Source organism: Colossoma macropomum, unplaced genomic scaffold (genome assembly GCF_904425465.1).
Source record: "Colossoma macropomum unplaced genomic scaffold, Colossoma_macropomum, whole genome shotgun sequence".
Lineage (NCBI taxonomy): Eukaryota > Metazoa > Chordata > Actinopteri > Characiformes > Serrasalmidae > Colossoma > Colossoma macropomum.
This window is the reverse complement of record NW_023494789.1, coordinates 12,939,902-12,953,789: the sequence shown is the minus strand read 5'-3', so window position 1 is coordinate 12,953,789 and position 13,888 is coordinate 12,939,902. Positions and strand designations below refer to the sequence as shown.

Sequence of the window (13,888 nt, the reverse complement as noted above, 5' to 3'; positions counted from 1 at the left end):
AACTCCTCAGATGTCTGGTTTCTATCACCATGTTGAGGAATAACCACGCAAACCACTCTCAATGGCCATGTTTACATCTAAATGAAAAACTAGTGGAATTCTCTTTCCAAAGCTTATGTCACCAAGCAGCAAGGCTAGACTGCACATACACAGTCAAAGACTAAGAGGCAAAAAAACAGACTTATTTCAGTGAGTTTTGTGCCTTTCTACTAACTTTGAGTGTCAGTTGAGACGCAGCACTAGGACTGAGTGTCTGAGGCTGGGTTTGGGACAAATGGGGCTGTTGCTTGTTTTTGATGATGTTGACATTTCCCAGTGATCATTTTAAATGGCATTAATTATCCCAGTGTGAAAAATCTCACACTGACAGCAAAAAACAGCAGGAGCAGCAACGTGTTTATACAGTTTGTTATTCATTAAGTATTCTTTCTCCCAGCACCTTCTGATTGAAATGTAAAGTAAATTTGTATGGTGTAACAGAAATTTGAGGGCTTTTCTCAAACTATTTTTTTTAATAAAATAACCATTTTCTAAGTATATTATTTAACAACTAAAAAGGTAAATCCACATTTCAGATTTTATAAAATGTTCCCCACTGACCATGTCAGATTTCCTTACAAAATAATGCCAGTAAACTTCAGGCAAAACTTCAGGGCCTGTATCTTTATTACTTCCTAAGATACAGAGGCTTTAGAAGCCTTGTTTCCTGCTTTGAAGTGCTAAAAAAGGGCGCAAAACAATTTCTTTTGACCAACTGATGCTGGACACATTTTTTTCAGGTATTCTTTGGTTTAAGGCATATTTAACTACAAAAACAGAAGATACACATGTTATGACATGTTATAAAATGTGGGGAGAAAAAGTGCATGGGGGCAACTTAGTCCCTCTGTCTTTCCACACTGCAGCACATAAATACGGCTCTGTTTTCTATAAAAAATTATATTTGATGCTTAAATATAGCTCAAGATACCAACATTGTTTTTTTTTATTTGAGTAAACAATTTTATAGACAGACACGAGCATGAAGTATTTGAAATGTAGGCTGAAATGATGTGTTGCCACTGCAATGGCTCAAAAATCAGAAACCTTTGTGAATTACAAAGGTTATTAACAACAAATGACAAAAGATTACTGTGATATCAGAAATAGCAAAATCTGAAAAATTTGATGTGCTGCAATGTGGAAATACAGAGGACCAGTGTCAGTGTGCCAAAATAAATATATAAAAATGAATATATTTCAGATGTTCCATATCTGTATCTTGTGTTTTGGCAGTTAAGCAACTTAATTATTACCAAAATGTTCCCAGAAATAATCCCAAACTATTTCATTTATCTAGCACCAATAGTTCAAAAGCTATGACTTATTAAAGTTTGCACCTTTTTCTATTTCACTCAGTTTAAGACTATTGTCAAATTTTTAAGCATATATATCTCAGAAACTAATAAAGATATAAGCTTAAACTTTTGCACACAATATATTGGCACAATTATATTATTTCTCAGTATTAAGCACATCTGAAGAGGCCTTCAGTGATTTCATATGGACTGACCTGATACAAACATTTCTCACTGCAGTGCTCGCGAATACTGGGAATATACACAAGCTAATTAGGTGCGTAAGTAGTGAATAAATTTGATATTACTGTTGGTGCGGTTCTAGTTGATAAATTTAATGTTACTGGTGTGGTTCTTGTAGATAAATTTGGTGTCACTGTATGGTGTGGTTCTAGAGGATATATTTGGTGTTACTGTCTGGTACGGTTCTAGTGGATAAACTTGACGTTATTGTCTGGTGCAGTTCTACCGGATTAACGATGTTCCTGTGTGGTGCGGTTCTAGTGGATTCATATGATGTTACAGTCTGGTGCGGTTCTAGTGGATAAAGTTGATGTTACTGTCTGGTGCGGTTCTAGTGGATAAATTTGATGTTACTGTCTGCTGCGGTTCTAGTGAATAAATTTGATATTACTGTCTGATGCGGTTCTAGTGGATAAATTTGATGTTACTGTCTGCTGCGGTTCTAGTGGATAAATTTGATGTTACTGTCTGCTGCGGTTCTAGTGGATAAATTTGATATTACTGTCTGATGCGGTTCTAGTGGATAAATTTGATATTACTGTCTGATGCGGTTCTAGTGGATAAATTTGATGTTACTGTCTGATGCGGTTCTAGTGGATAAATTTGATATTACTGTCTGATGCGGTTCTAGTGGATAAATTTGATGTTACTGTCTGCTGCGGTCCAGTTTACACCAAAATGTCAGTAGTCGTCAGTAACACTCACTAGCTGTCAGAAGCTGTGAGTAAAACTCAGCGATCACCAGCAATCATTAGCAACGGTCAGCAGATGTCTAACAGTAACAGTCAGCTGCAGTACCTCCTTGTGTGGTGGGTACGCTGAGCGTGACGATCTTGCTGTTGGCAGGAAGTGGGAGTTTGGCCGTGATGACTTTTCCAGCCAAGGGACTCCCTGAGATTTGGAACATCTGCCCCGCCGTTGAGGAGACGGAGGTGACAGTGTTGTTGGACACTGTGAGGGCACCGAAAAAGTGTTCACAAAAAAATCGTAGTAATTTAAAAGTTAGTGGTGGAGGAGAGTAAATGTGTCGAGAAAGAAAACGATGTGATGAGTGGGTGGTAGCTGACAAAGACCTGTATTCAATCATCCATCAGCAACATCTATAAACACAACGTACCCACACAAACATTTTTTGGCAAACTTTTTTTTATTTACTTAAATAAAAGTAAATATTAGATTTACTTTTTTAAATGGTTTTGTTTTCATTTTGATTTGTTTAACCCCTTAAATTTTTATTACACACTCCTGTAATCTAAGAATTGCTCCAATAGTTTGCACTGAAGTCCCTGTACACACTTAAAAAAGATGGTTCTTCAAGGGTTCTTTAGTAAAGAAAATGGCAGAGCTAGAAACAAATCACTAAGTTGCAAGTAAGTCTCAAGTCTCGACACTCAAGTCCTGAGTCAAGCCCTAAGTCAAGGTAGTTGAGTCTCGATTCAAGTCCCGAGTCAGTACAGGCGTGTCTCAAGTGGAGTCCCAAGTCAGTGGTCCTAATCTTTGAGTCCTAAACAAGTCAGTTTGCATTCTTTAGCTAATTTAAGGCCATAACACTAAATAATGCTAACAGTACTAGAACCTTTTAAGGACAGCATGTTAGCCAGTGTTCGGCTGCATATTAAGTCAAAGTCGAGTCGCAAGTCTTTCTCGATTTTCTTGATTTTCTCAAGTCATTAAATTTGTGACTCGAGTCTGACTTGAGTCCAAGTCATATGACTCAAGTCCACACCTCGAATGTTTTGGAAAAGGGTTTTTATATAGCACCAAAAGGGTTTTCTACTGTTACTACATCAAGCTTGTTACAATAGAAGAACCCTTTCTGGTGCTACATAGAACAATCTTCAAAAAGGTTCAATATAGAACCATCTACAGCATATTCATCATCAGTCTGAAGAACACTTTTACAATGCAAATAACCCTTTAATCATGCAAAGGGTTCTTTGAGTGTTCATTGTACTATTCAGAATTATTTTCTTTACTAAAGAACCCTTGAAGAACCATTTCTTTTAAGTGTGTAGTTGAATAATTAGCCTTTGTATGCAATAAACCTGGATTGTTCAGGGGGTTAAACTGTGAAACAGTTAGTAAAAGACTGCAATAGATAATTGATATTTCTGCAAACAGAAGTTTTATGCTGATGATTTTTTGGGGCATATTTTAATTGCTCATTGTGATGGACTGATGGAACAAAGCCTTGAGCTTCAGAAGAGGATGACACCACCACATGCCGAACGCTCGTCACGATGCAAGGCAAACCATCATTCAACCACGAGACAGCTAACGGTCAGCTGCTGCTGCCCATGCAGAGTCTGCGTTCGGCCACTGTCGCATGCAGTGCGTCATGCAGGCCAACGTCACAAACGTTCCACTCATTCAACAACAGCAAACCGCCATGTATGATTGGAGGGTTCAGCAGGCATGTCTGCTGTGGGCAGTTCAGCCACAGTGGTTTAGGAACAAATCCATTTAAATGCAAGATCAAAGAGAATGGAAATAAACAAGGATCTAAAACGAAAATGCACAAAAAAGGTCACACTCAGACATTTAAATGTCACACAGGAGGCAGAGGAGGATGGTGTGCTCATCTCTACTGATAATCCTCTATGCACAAAGCATAGAAGTGGAGGTTAAGTTGAACAACAGAATGTTGGTTTGTCTTACCTTGGCCTTTGACCCAGGTGGAGAATGTCTGCTGTATGTTTTTGTTTTGCTGTAATGTTACTGGCGTGCCCATCTTGGTAGCGAGTACTACTTTGGTTCCAGGGGAGACCTGGCTGGTGAGGGACCCTACAATGACTTTGGGAGTGCTGGGGGTGGAGGGGCTGCTACAAGGAGTGACCGCTGAACTTCCAGAACTTTGCTTTTGTTCCAAACGCTTCTAAAAGAGCACAGGGTAACGGTCAGCACTCAAACTAATGTGATACCTCAAAACTTTTACATATCATCGCTGTCCAAAGAAAAACACGACCCTCTTTTTTTTTCAATTTTAACTTACATTGAAAGTAAAGCCCATTTATGCCCTCTCCTGTAGTCTTACCATTTTGGGGATACTTGTTTTTCATTGGACAGTGACAATACACAGCACAAGTGTCAGTAATGAGCGAATTCTGCAGAAGTCGGACAATGCCCTGGGCTATCTTTTTCACTTTATTTAACAGATGTTAAATAAAAATTACACTACATTGTTGGGTTGTCTGTTTTCTGTTACCACTACACCAGTACTGGTGTCAAAAAACAATACTGATTTTTGGCTTCATTAAAAGGGAATTCCACCAATTTTTCAAAATTGCTGCATAATTCAGTGGTTGAGATGTAAACAAAGTCGTTCAGAGTGATTTCATGAGAAACAGTTCCTTCTAGAGTGGCTTACAGGCCCAGATTTCTTTACAGTGGTGGTGAAAGGAACCATAGGTTGCAATGTCAACAACAAAAATATAGCACAAATATACAAAAATATACATTTTTACACCTACCTGTGTCTTCTGAGTTTTTTTATACATAACGTTGATGATGGTAAAACAGTGGAGAATCTAAAAAAATATGTTGTCTTTAAGGACTATTTTGCCTCACAAAATCCTGCATGTATCCCTCCGCCGTACATGGATTTTAAAATGGTTTTGCTTAAAACTATCGTTAAAGCGCCTCAGACATCCCGCAGTGTATCGTACAATGATTTCACCTAGTAACTTTCTGTTAGGGAGCTTTTAGAGGCATTAAACTCTTCAGATGTCTGGTTCCGATCACAACCACTGTGAACAATTCTGAGTTTCTCTAGAAGATAGCATGTCACATCAAACCACTCTGAATGACTTCATATTTTAACAATTTAATTATGTGGAAATGTTGGATAATTGGTGGAATTCCCATTAAATATCATCTGATACTGTGATACATTTGGAAAATACGCTAATACTGCGTTATCAGTAACGCCCAGTACTACAATGTAGAACTTTTAAAGAAGTTTTTTTTTTTTTTTAGTGAAGCAACTGAACTACAATCCAATCTAAACAGGGTGCAAATTTAAACCGGATTCAAACTGGACTGGACTGATGTCTGTATGACTCCATCTTCCCACCTTCTGTTGAAGCTCCATAGCCTTCCTCTGAGCACTAACCTTGGCCTGCTCTGCAGCCTGGGCTTTCTCTTTCTCTGCCCTGAATCCAACAGAGAACATAAAAGAACTTTACTGTCAGGGCTCACGGTTGCTGTTCATCACGCAAGCATATTCATATATATTCAAATGGATAGGAGGCATTTTACAAATTATTGTTAAGGAGGTCATCATTGTAACAATTACTCAATATGGCAAACATTTTTACCACCACAACACTCATCAACACAGCACTATATGGGAAGAAAAAAAAACAATGGGCAATAAGTTGGACAAAACAAAAAATTCTGTGCTAACAGCACCTCCTTGAGGAAAATCTTCACAAGAAACCTAAATTAGTGAGTGAGTCACAAGTCAGGTCCATGAGATGCTTCACATGTAAAAATACTAACAAAAACTATTGAGTGTGATTTTTGTCCTACGTTTCACACATTGTACTGCTCTAAATCCAATTAAAAATGACTTTAAGGGATGCACCATAAGTTCGACCACCAAAACATCAAAAGTGACACTTTTCAGCCAAAAGCGAAAAATAGGCCAAAAACGTTGGCCAAAAACAAAAGATTTAATAACAATAAAAATATCTTTATTAATAGAGCAACTTTAATAGCAGTGACAGCTCAAAGAGCTTTGGAGACATGTGATAAAGCTTAATAGTAACAAATACTATTATATTATTATTTTAATTTGAGATCATATAAGATGACACAGTTCAAATTAAAAAGAGAATTAAAAATTTCACTTAAATGCTAAGTTACAGTGTCTTCACAAATAACTTTACTGATAATGAAGACAGGAATACTGAGTAAAAATGCTGTTTGTCTCCTCGCTCTCCTGGGCCGGTCAGCACAGACATGTTCAAACAGCTGGAGCAGCAGATCAACAGTGAAATAAAAAGTTGTTTCTGTTACATCCAGCTTGACAGGTAGAACTAAAAAATAAACCTCATTTCTATGAATGACTGTTCCATATTAATGTTGTTATTGCCTTATAGTTTATTACATTTATTTAAAAGCATAAATATAAATAAAACATCTTACAAAAAAAAAAAAAAATTGGTATCGATATGTGTCGAATTTTGGTTCTGGTTTGCGTTAGAAATGTTAATTTCCTTGCATGACTACTAATTATGCTCAGAAAAGCATGTTGTGAAGTAATTTTAAGGAATTTATAACAATAATGATGCTGCCCATCCATAAGTGACGTTTTATTTTATGTTTAAAAAGGAAAGGGTTGTATCATACCGCTCTGAAAAGGCTCGGATCTCCCACAGGTCGAGCTCCTCTTCGGGCACCCATGTCTCTATGATGATTGGCCCGGTCTCTTTGGTGGGTTCGGGCCGTTTGGGCCGCAGAGCGCTGGAGCGCAGACCTTTTCTCTGCGGTGTTGGCGTATCTGTTATACAGAGTAAAAAGACTCAGTTACAGGCTGTCTTGATGCAGTTCAATGCAGTGGTTTATTAAGTGCTGTTTAACTTCAGTGCTATCAGGTGTGGCCCATGGCTAAGCCTCTGGACAATTCTGCATTCTCCCAAAACTAAATCCCTCAGTTAATGGCAATACTCTTCTAAAATGCTCCACGATTAAGATTAACTTGTGTTTGTGCAGCTCACCTCTGGTTAGATTGCTCTCAACAGAAGAAACTCTGTTCTCACCTTTAGGCTCCTCTGGTACCCCAATGGGACAGATGATCTTCCGAATACAGTATTCTGATCGGATCCCATACGGGCCAACGTCTCTTCGCTTGATGATCTCTGTGGTAATGATCTCTGTCTCTGATGTTTCTATATCACAAAACCAGAAAACACAGTACATTACATTACATTAATTATTCTGAAACATTTCTTGTGGCTTTTTGAGTGTCAGCCTGTTGTCTTAACGGTGGTTAACAGTGGTTTATTAGTCTGGAATGTTTCTTCACTTTTCCATAAGAACCATTTTTTAACAATCAAAGTAAATTTGATTATTTTTGTGCAAAATAGCAAAGAGCAATATGTAGATAAATATCAATATTCTGTTTCTGCCTTCTAACACTAGCCCTGCGGGCCTGACAAAAATGCTGCTATAACGATGTTATTTCACGTCTAAATATCTAAAAGGCTGAAGTTAGCTTCTTATTTGGCAGCTATTTGCTCCAATTTTCCATAGCAACTAAAAAGAAGCAGCACTAACTGCTGCACCATTTAAGGTGGAATGGGAAATCTGAATAAGCCAACTTCAGCTTCACTGAGCTTTTTAAATTATTTGTCTCATTTGTGTGTCACGTATACACATGCTTCCGAATGTCGGACACCGCTGGAATGTGGAATAACACTAGCGGTGTACCGGCAACTACTAGAGTGCAAGAACACATAGTTGCAGCCAACAGTACAGTGCAGTACATGGCTAAGTTACCTGTGCGCGTTGTGCCAGCATTAGGGGAAGGTTTCACAGCCATGTCGTCCCAGCGAAGGCATGCCCAAAGCAGCCGTAACATCAGACTCACGCCTGCTAATGACTTCACCGTCTGGAGACGATACCTGAATTCCAAACACAACAGATTACGGTTGTACAGCAAATTAATTTAACCTAAATTTAACAACACTTAAACCTAATGTACTTGACATTTATAAAAATATTATTTTTTTAGGCTAAGTGTTCATTGTTTATTGTTATACTTTATTACAGAATTAAGAGTTAGAAAGTGGTCTTAAGCACCTTTTTATCCCTAAGAGGTTTTAGTTATGTTTCTGGCGCTGACATCAATGAAATAATGTGCTACACACAACAGATTTCCAATGATTTCATTTTGCTTTTCAGAAAGGCTTTGGCTTTGTACTAAACAAAATACTCTCCTAATGGTGGATTTATTTGCCTTGGACAGCTTAACATGCTGAAATAATGTTTTGAAACAGAACAAATAAGGAACGATATCTTTTTTTTCCCTAGATGCTATATTTGAAAGGGAAAAAGAAAAAGCTGCAGTGGTCAAGGCACCACTGTTGCATCCTGCCTATTAAGTAAAGGTGACTAACGTCTTGAGCATACAGCCTATGAAAATAATTTGATGTCTCCTTTCAGGGGCCACTACGGTCAGAGAGCAAAGAGGGAAAGAAGACAAACGGAACATGAAACAATTACAAACACTCAGAACTGGCGACGCTTTCAGCTGTTTCTCTTCCAGTGCCTCCTTTTTTGAACTGTGAAGCTGAACACTTATTTAAAGAACAAGGGTGCAAAACAAAACTGCACTGTTATGCATTAATGTGAAGATGGTGATTGCCTTTGGAATATTAAAACTGATTAGTAGATTTATATAGATTTATTTATATAATAAAAATAGTTCTATGAAGCAATGGATCGCTTCAAAAAGCTGCTTATTTATCACTGTTTTCAAAAGCACCTTAAAACATTTTTTCTTACTACAGCATTTTTCCCCCAATTTAGCTGTATCCAATTCCACCCACTAGTTGACACTGACATTTTTATTGACATTTCTATTATTTTTTTATTTTTATTGTTACTTTTATCGTTAATTTTAGAAAGGTTTCTAAATTAATTTGTACTTTATTGATGTTTTTTATTTTCTATTTCATTATTATCATCATCATCATCATCACCATTATTATTATTATTCCTAAAGAAGACTTCAACTTGTGAACCACTTCAAATAGACAGATACACAAATAGACAGATATATAGACAGACAGACTAGAGGATAAATCTGCAAGGCTGCCAGCACTGTGCACTCTTCACCCTCCTGCCGTCTGGCAGAATGTACTGGAGTACCCATTCCACCACCATCAGACTCTGCAACAGCTTCTCCTCCAACTTCACACTCTTTAATTACCTGCATGCTGCTGTGAGAATACGTCCATGTAAACATCTAAATAAGTCCATGTAAACATCTAAATCAGAATAGACTTGTCTAATTGAGGCCGTTCGGAGATACATTTCTATCCAATTGAACGGTCAGTAATCCTGTAAATAATCTGTTAAACAGAAGAATAATAACCATGTAAATGCCTGTATCTGACTACATTCCCAATCGGAAAGTTTAAGTACGTTCTGCGCCTGTGCGTCACGTCACAGCGCATGTTTTTAACATTCAATATGGCAGAGCAGAAACTGGTCTGCAGAGGAGACAAAGTTCATGCTTTGAGCTTTAAAAGACAGTGGTGGGATGGGCGTCCAGCTTATGTGTCTCAGAACATGACATCAAGTACGTTTTCCGAGTCTGACATCATTTTAAAGTAATTAAAAACACAAGCACTACTTACTGCTGCTTGTACCACTCTGACTTGACTCAGGTGATGCTCGTTGTCATGGTAATGTCTATACTAAGTGGTACTCTACACATACGCATAATTTTGGATCGGATTACTTGTTGTGTGCATGTAAGTTAAGATTTTCCATCACATTAATGAGTAGCGTGAGCATATAAACACCTCGGATTTAATCTACAATTGGAATGTATTTAATCAGAAGTGTAATTTGCTGCTGTGGTATGTTGCAACCTGGGGCCTGAAGAAAGATATTTCGCTTTCAATGTGTACAATTTATATTGAGAAATGACAAAGACCATTTGACCTGATGGAGAACAGACTGGCTAAAAACAGCACAATGCAAACAGAAAATTTCAAAAATAAAAAAAAAAAAAAACGCAAAAAAACAATTTTACTGATTTGACGTAGTAACTAACTGACCTCCAGGTGATGCCGTAGGTGGGTCTTGGAGAAGGATATGGCCAGATATCTGTGGCTGGCTTGGCGTTGTAGCTGAAGATGGACACTTCCCTGAGGCCTCCTTTCCGTGCTAGCTTCTTCAGCTCGTCGCTGGGCAGGACAAAGATGCTCTTTCTGCAGCTTTTGGTGGTGAACTTGCGGTAGGACGGCAGCGCCAAGCCTGAACGTGGCTTCTTGGTGTGGCTGAAGCTCTGCAGTTGGACCCGCTCTCGTGTAGAGCGCTCCCGGCTTACCGTCACTGATAACGAGGGGGAAGAGGATGAGGAGGTCAAGGTGGTCTTTGTATCCTTGGAGACAGCAACGCGTTCGGATTGACCCTGTGGGGTCGGTGAGGTCACACGTGTCATGGTGGTTTTGGTTGTGGTGGTGAGAGTGGAAACACTGCAGCTCTGGGCTGTGCGTGACTCTGTACAAACCGTGGTTGTTGTTGTTGTGGTGACTTGAGTGACCACTGTGGTATCTGTTGTTGTCTTAGAACCATTATTGCAGTTGCTTTCTGCAAAATCATTGCTAAGGCTCGATTCCTCTACTGAAAGCACAGGAGACGGAACAAGTGTCCTTTGGGTCACTTCGTCAACCCCGTCCAGCTTAGCTTCCATGTTGTTGTGCTCTTTGCTGTCCATTGTGAGCAATGCCTTGGTTGGGTGAGGTATAGTTGGAGAGGACAGGGCTAGCTCCTCCACAGTGTCACCCAGACGGGGCACTTTCTGAGGAGGAAGGTATTCTGGGTTATCTTCTGTGCTGTTTCTCCTTTCTGGATCTCCATCCAATACCGTGTTTCCATTCATCAGAGGCTTCACAGCCTCCTTGAGCGACAGAGCCTTTCCGTCTTCCTCCATTCCTCTATCATTCATCTTGGTCACAACACTTTTGGTCAGATCTTTTCCATTCATTTGCAATGAAAGAGGAGGCTTTGGAGGTGCTATACTGTCCATAACAGTTATTCCCTTGGTCTCCTTATCCTTGTACCCAAGCCCATTCTCTTCCAATGACGTTACATTATTGAGTGCTGGTGTACTTATGCTTGTTTGCTGGTTACCTTTGCTAACATCTACGCTAGCACATTGCTTAGCAGCGTCACCTGAGAAAAGTGGCGTAGTTAACTGATCATTTGACTCAACAGCAGACTGAGACTGGCTCAGTCCAGGTGTTTTCCTGCCTCCATCAGGCCCTACCTGTTCCACAGTCTTATCTGCTGACCCATCTGTTCTTTGGAGGCACTTTGGCTCTTCTGTAGAACCCAGAGCAGAACAGGCTAGCTTTTCGTCTGAGCCGGCAGACTCCTGCCCCTCTTCAGTCTTTGTAACCTCGTATTTGAGCTCAGATTTGACCTCAGGTCGTATAGTTATCCCTGCCTGCGGGTCCACTTTAACCTCAAGTCTCTGGATCACCACCTTGGGGTTGGAAGCGATGACTGACTTCCACCATTCGGGCCGGCGCTTCTCCTCAATCTCGTACTGCTTGACCCGCCGCTCGAGCAGCCCATCCAGTTTGGAAGGCTTGACCACCTTCTTATAGGCTGTTCGGAGCAGGAAGCCCTCGCTCACATTCACTACGTCATAGTTGAAAGGTCGGTGTCGTGGAGATGACTGCCTTGGCGCTCCCTCTTCATGCTTCTCTTCTGGAACTGTAGCACTTCTGTTCCCAGCAAAGCCTGCAAGAGGGTGACACAGAAGATATAAGCGTTGGGCTGTTTATATTTACAAAATACTTTTTGGGCAGCTGCCAAAATACTTAAGCTCACAGTTTGTCAGAGTGGAGAGTTCATGTGACCGTCGTTCACACTCTGGAACATCACTTGTGGTGCCAAGAATAAAATCAGAATTGGGTTAGCAAGCTCCTGCTTTTACTGCACCTTATACTTGAAATATGTTAAATCAAAAACTTCAAGTATTATAACAGGTCTCACTGACTCACTACTTTTGCACAACTGTCAATGTTAGAACCACATTTTATCTGTGCATTTCTTTTATGTGTGTGAATGTTTATTACACTTAATTTATTACATTATAGTTTTAATTCGTCTACTTTGTGTGTGTGCCTGTTCGATCCGATATAAGTACGCTGGCACAACGTTGGTGTGTATGCTTTGATGTTTCCCTGCTGGCTGAGGAAATTGCCGTTATTCCAACGAGATAGCAGCTGAGAGTGATTTTCCACCCATGACTCAGAGGTTTCTCGGGCTGGCCGCTACATCACAGCTATGATGTGGCCTATATTGTGGCTAAAAGGCTGCCTGGACCGGGGACCTGATCGACACTACGTCACAGACTGTGGCTGTCTGGACCGGCTGCTTGGATGACGCTGCACTGCAGCTACAGGGCTGTCTGGACTGGTAGTGTTCGGCTGCATGAGCAGCGCTACGGAGCAGCTAGGAGGCCTCTTGAGCCTACCGCCTAAGTGACGCTACATCACGGCTACGTGACTGCCTAGGCCGGCCACTAGGGTGGTGCTGCAGTGCTGCTATGAGGCTGCCTGGCCTGGTGGTGTTTAGCTGCAGGAAAATGTTCTGCCTTTGTGGCTAAAGACATTTTCGGCCTTCAAGACTTCCTAGGTTGGCTGCCTGTGTGACGCACCGTAGCTGTGGAGTGAGACTAGCCAAGTGACTCTATACTGTGGTCATTGTAATCCCACCTCGCTAGCTGTTGGAAACGTAGAGTTGGTTTGTGTGTGTGTGTGTGTTCTGTGTTGTTTTATTTATTGTTCATTATGTATTTTGTTATTTTCTGATCTTTTCTTAAAGTGTTCTTGGGGTTGAGAAAGGCACCATATAAATTGAACTATTACTATTATTGTTACACTCTATCTTTCATTTATTATTATTTTAATGATCGTTGTCATCAATATTATTCATTTAACAATCCTATCTATTGTATTTTGTGTGATTTTTAATTTTGTACTAGGTAACCATTAAAAATGAGGTCTTAGGTCTTAGTGGGTTTCCCTTATGAGTAAATAAATAATAAACACACACACACACACACACACACACACACACACAGACACACAGACACACACACACACACACAGGACCTGCTCAGAAACTACAAATGAAAAATGAACACATCTTCGTGTAGCACTCGGTAAAGCATTACTGAAAGGTCTTGTTATGAAAAAACATAAAATAAAATGCAAATAAATAGAAAAATGAAGACGTAAAAAAGCAGACACCTTTTGCCTCATCTAGCTGAGAGTCAGGGATGTCTGCTGGAACTTCCTTTTCTTCCTTGGTCTTTTCATCCGCCTTTGGTTCCTGGTCCCCCTCTGCTTTGCCGCTGCTTGTCGTTTCAGGGCTCACTTCCCTTTTTTCTTTCTTCAGATCTAAAGAGTTCTTTCCACTCTTGGCAGCTGGAGGCAAAACAGAACGAAAATTAATAAAAGAACCTTAAATTAAAAATGGTCAGAAGGAAGGAATTAAGTAATTAATTAAAGTGAACAAATACAGTAAAGGATGAATTAAACTAGTGTTTTTTTTTT

At 39.8% G+C, this 13,888-nt stretch overlaps 1 protein-coding gene across 5 annotated transcripts in view; it reads right to left on the bottom strand.

Annotated features, from left to right (window-relative positions):
- Positions 1 to 13,888, bottom strand: part of LOC118807935 (nucleosome-remodeling factor subunit BPTF-like) — a 74,710-nt gene that overhangs the window by 34,980 nt on the left and 25,842 nt on the right. For 3 of the 5 annotated variants that reach the window (XM_036570129.1, XM_036570133.1, XM_036570130.1), the window contains 8 exons: positions 13,583 to 13,759; positions 10,373 to 12,065; positions 8,082 to 8,206; positions 7,343 to 7,471; positions 6,933 to 7,083; positions 5,653 to 5,731; positions 4,239 to 4,455; positions 2,379 to 2,531 (listed from right to left, as the gene is read on the bottom strand). In XM_036570129.1, coding sequence (XP_036426022.1) covers positions 2,379 to 2,531; positions 4,239 to 4,455; positions 5,653 to 5,731; positions 6,933 to 7,083; positions 7,343 to 7,471; positions 8,082 to 8,206; positions 10,373 to 12,065; positions 13,583 to 13,759 — 2,724 coding nt within the window. The remainder of the gene's footprint in view (positions 1 to 2,378; positions 2,532 to 4,238; positions 4,456 to 5,652; positions 5,732 to 6,932; positions 7,084 to 7,342; positions 7,472 to 8,081; positions 8,207 to 10,372; positions 12,066 to 13,582; positions 13,760 to 13,888) is intronic. The other 2 variants (XM_036570131.1, XM_036570132.1) reach the window with 2 other exon arrangements.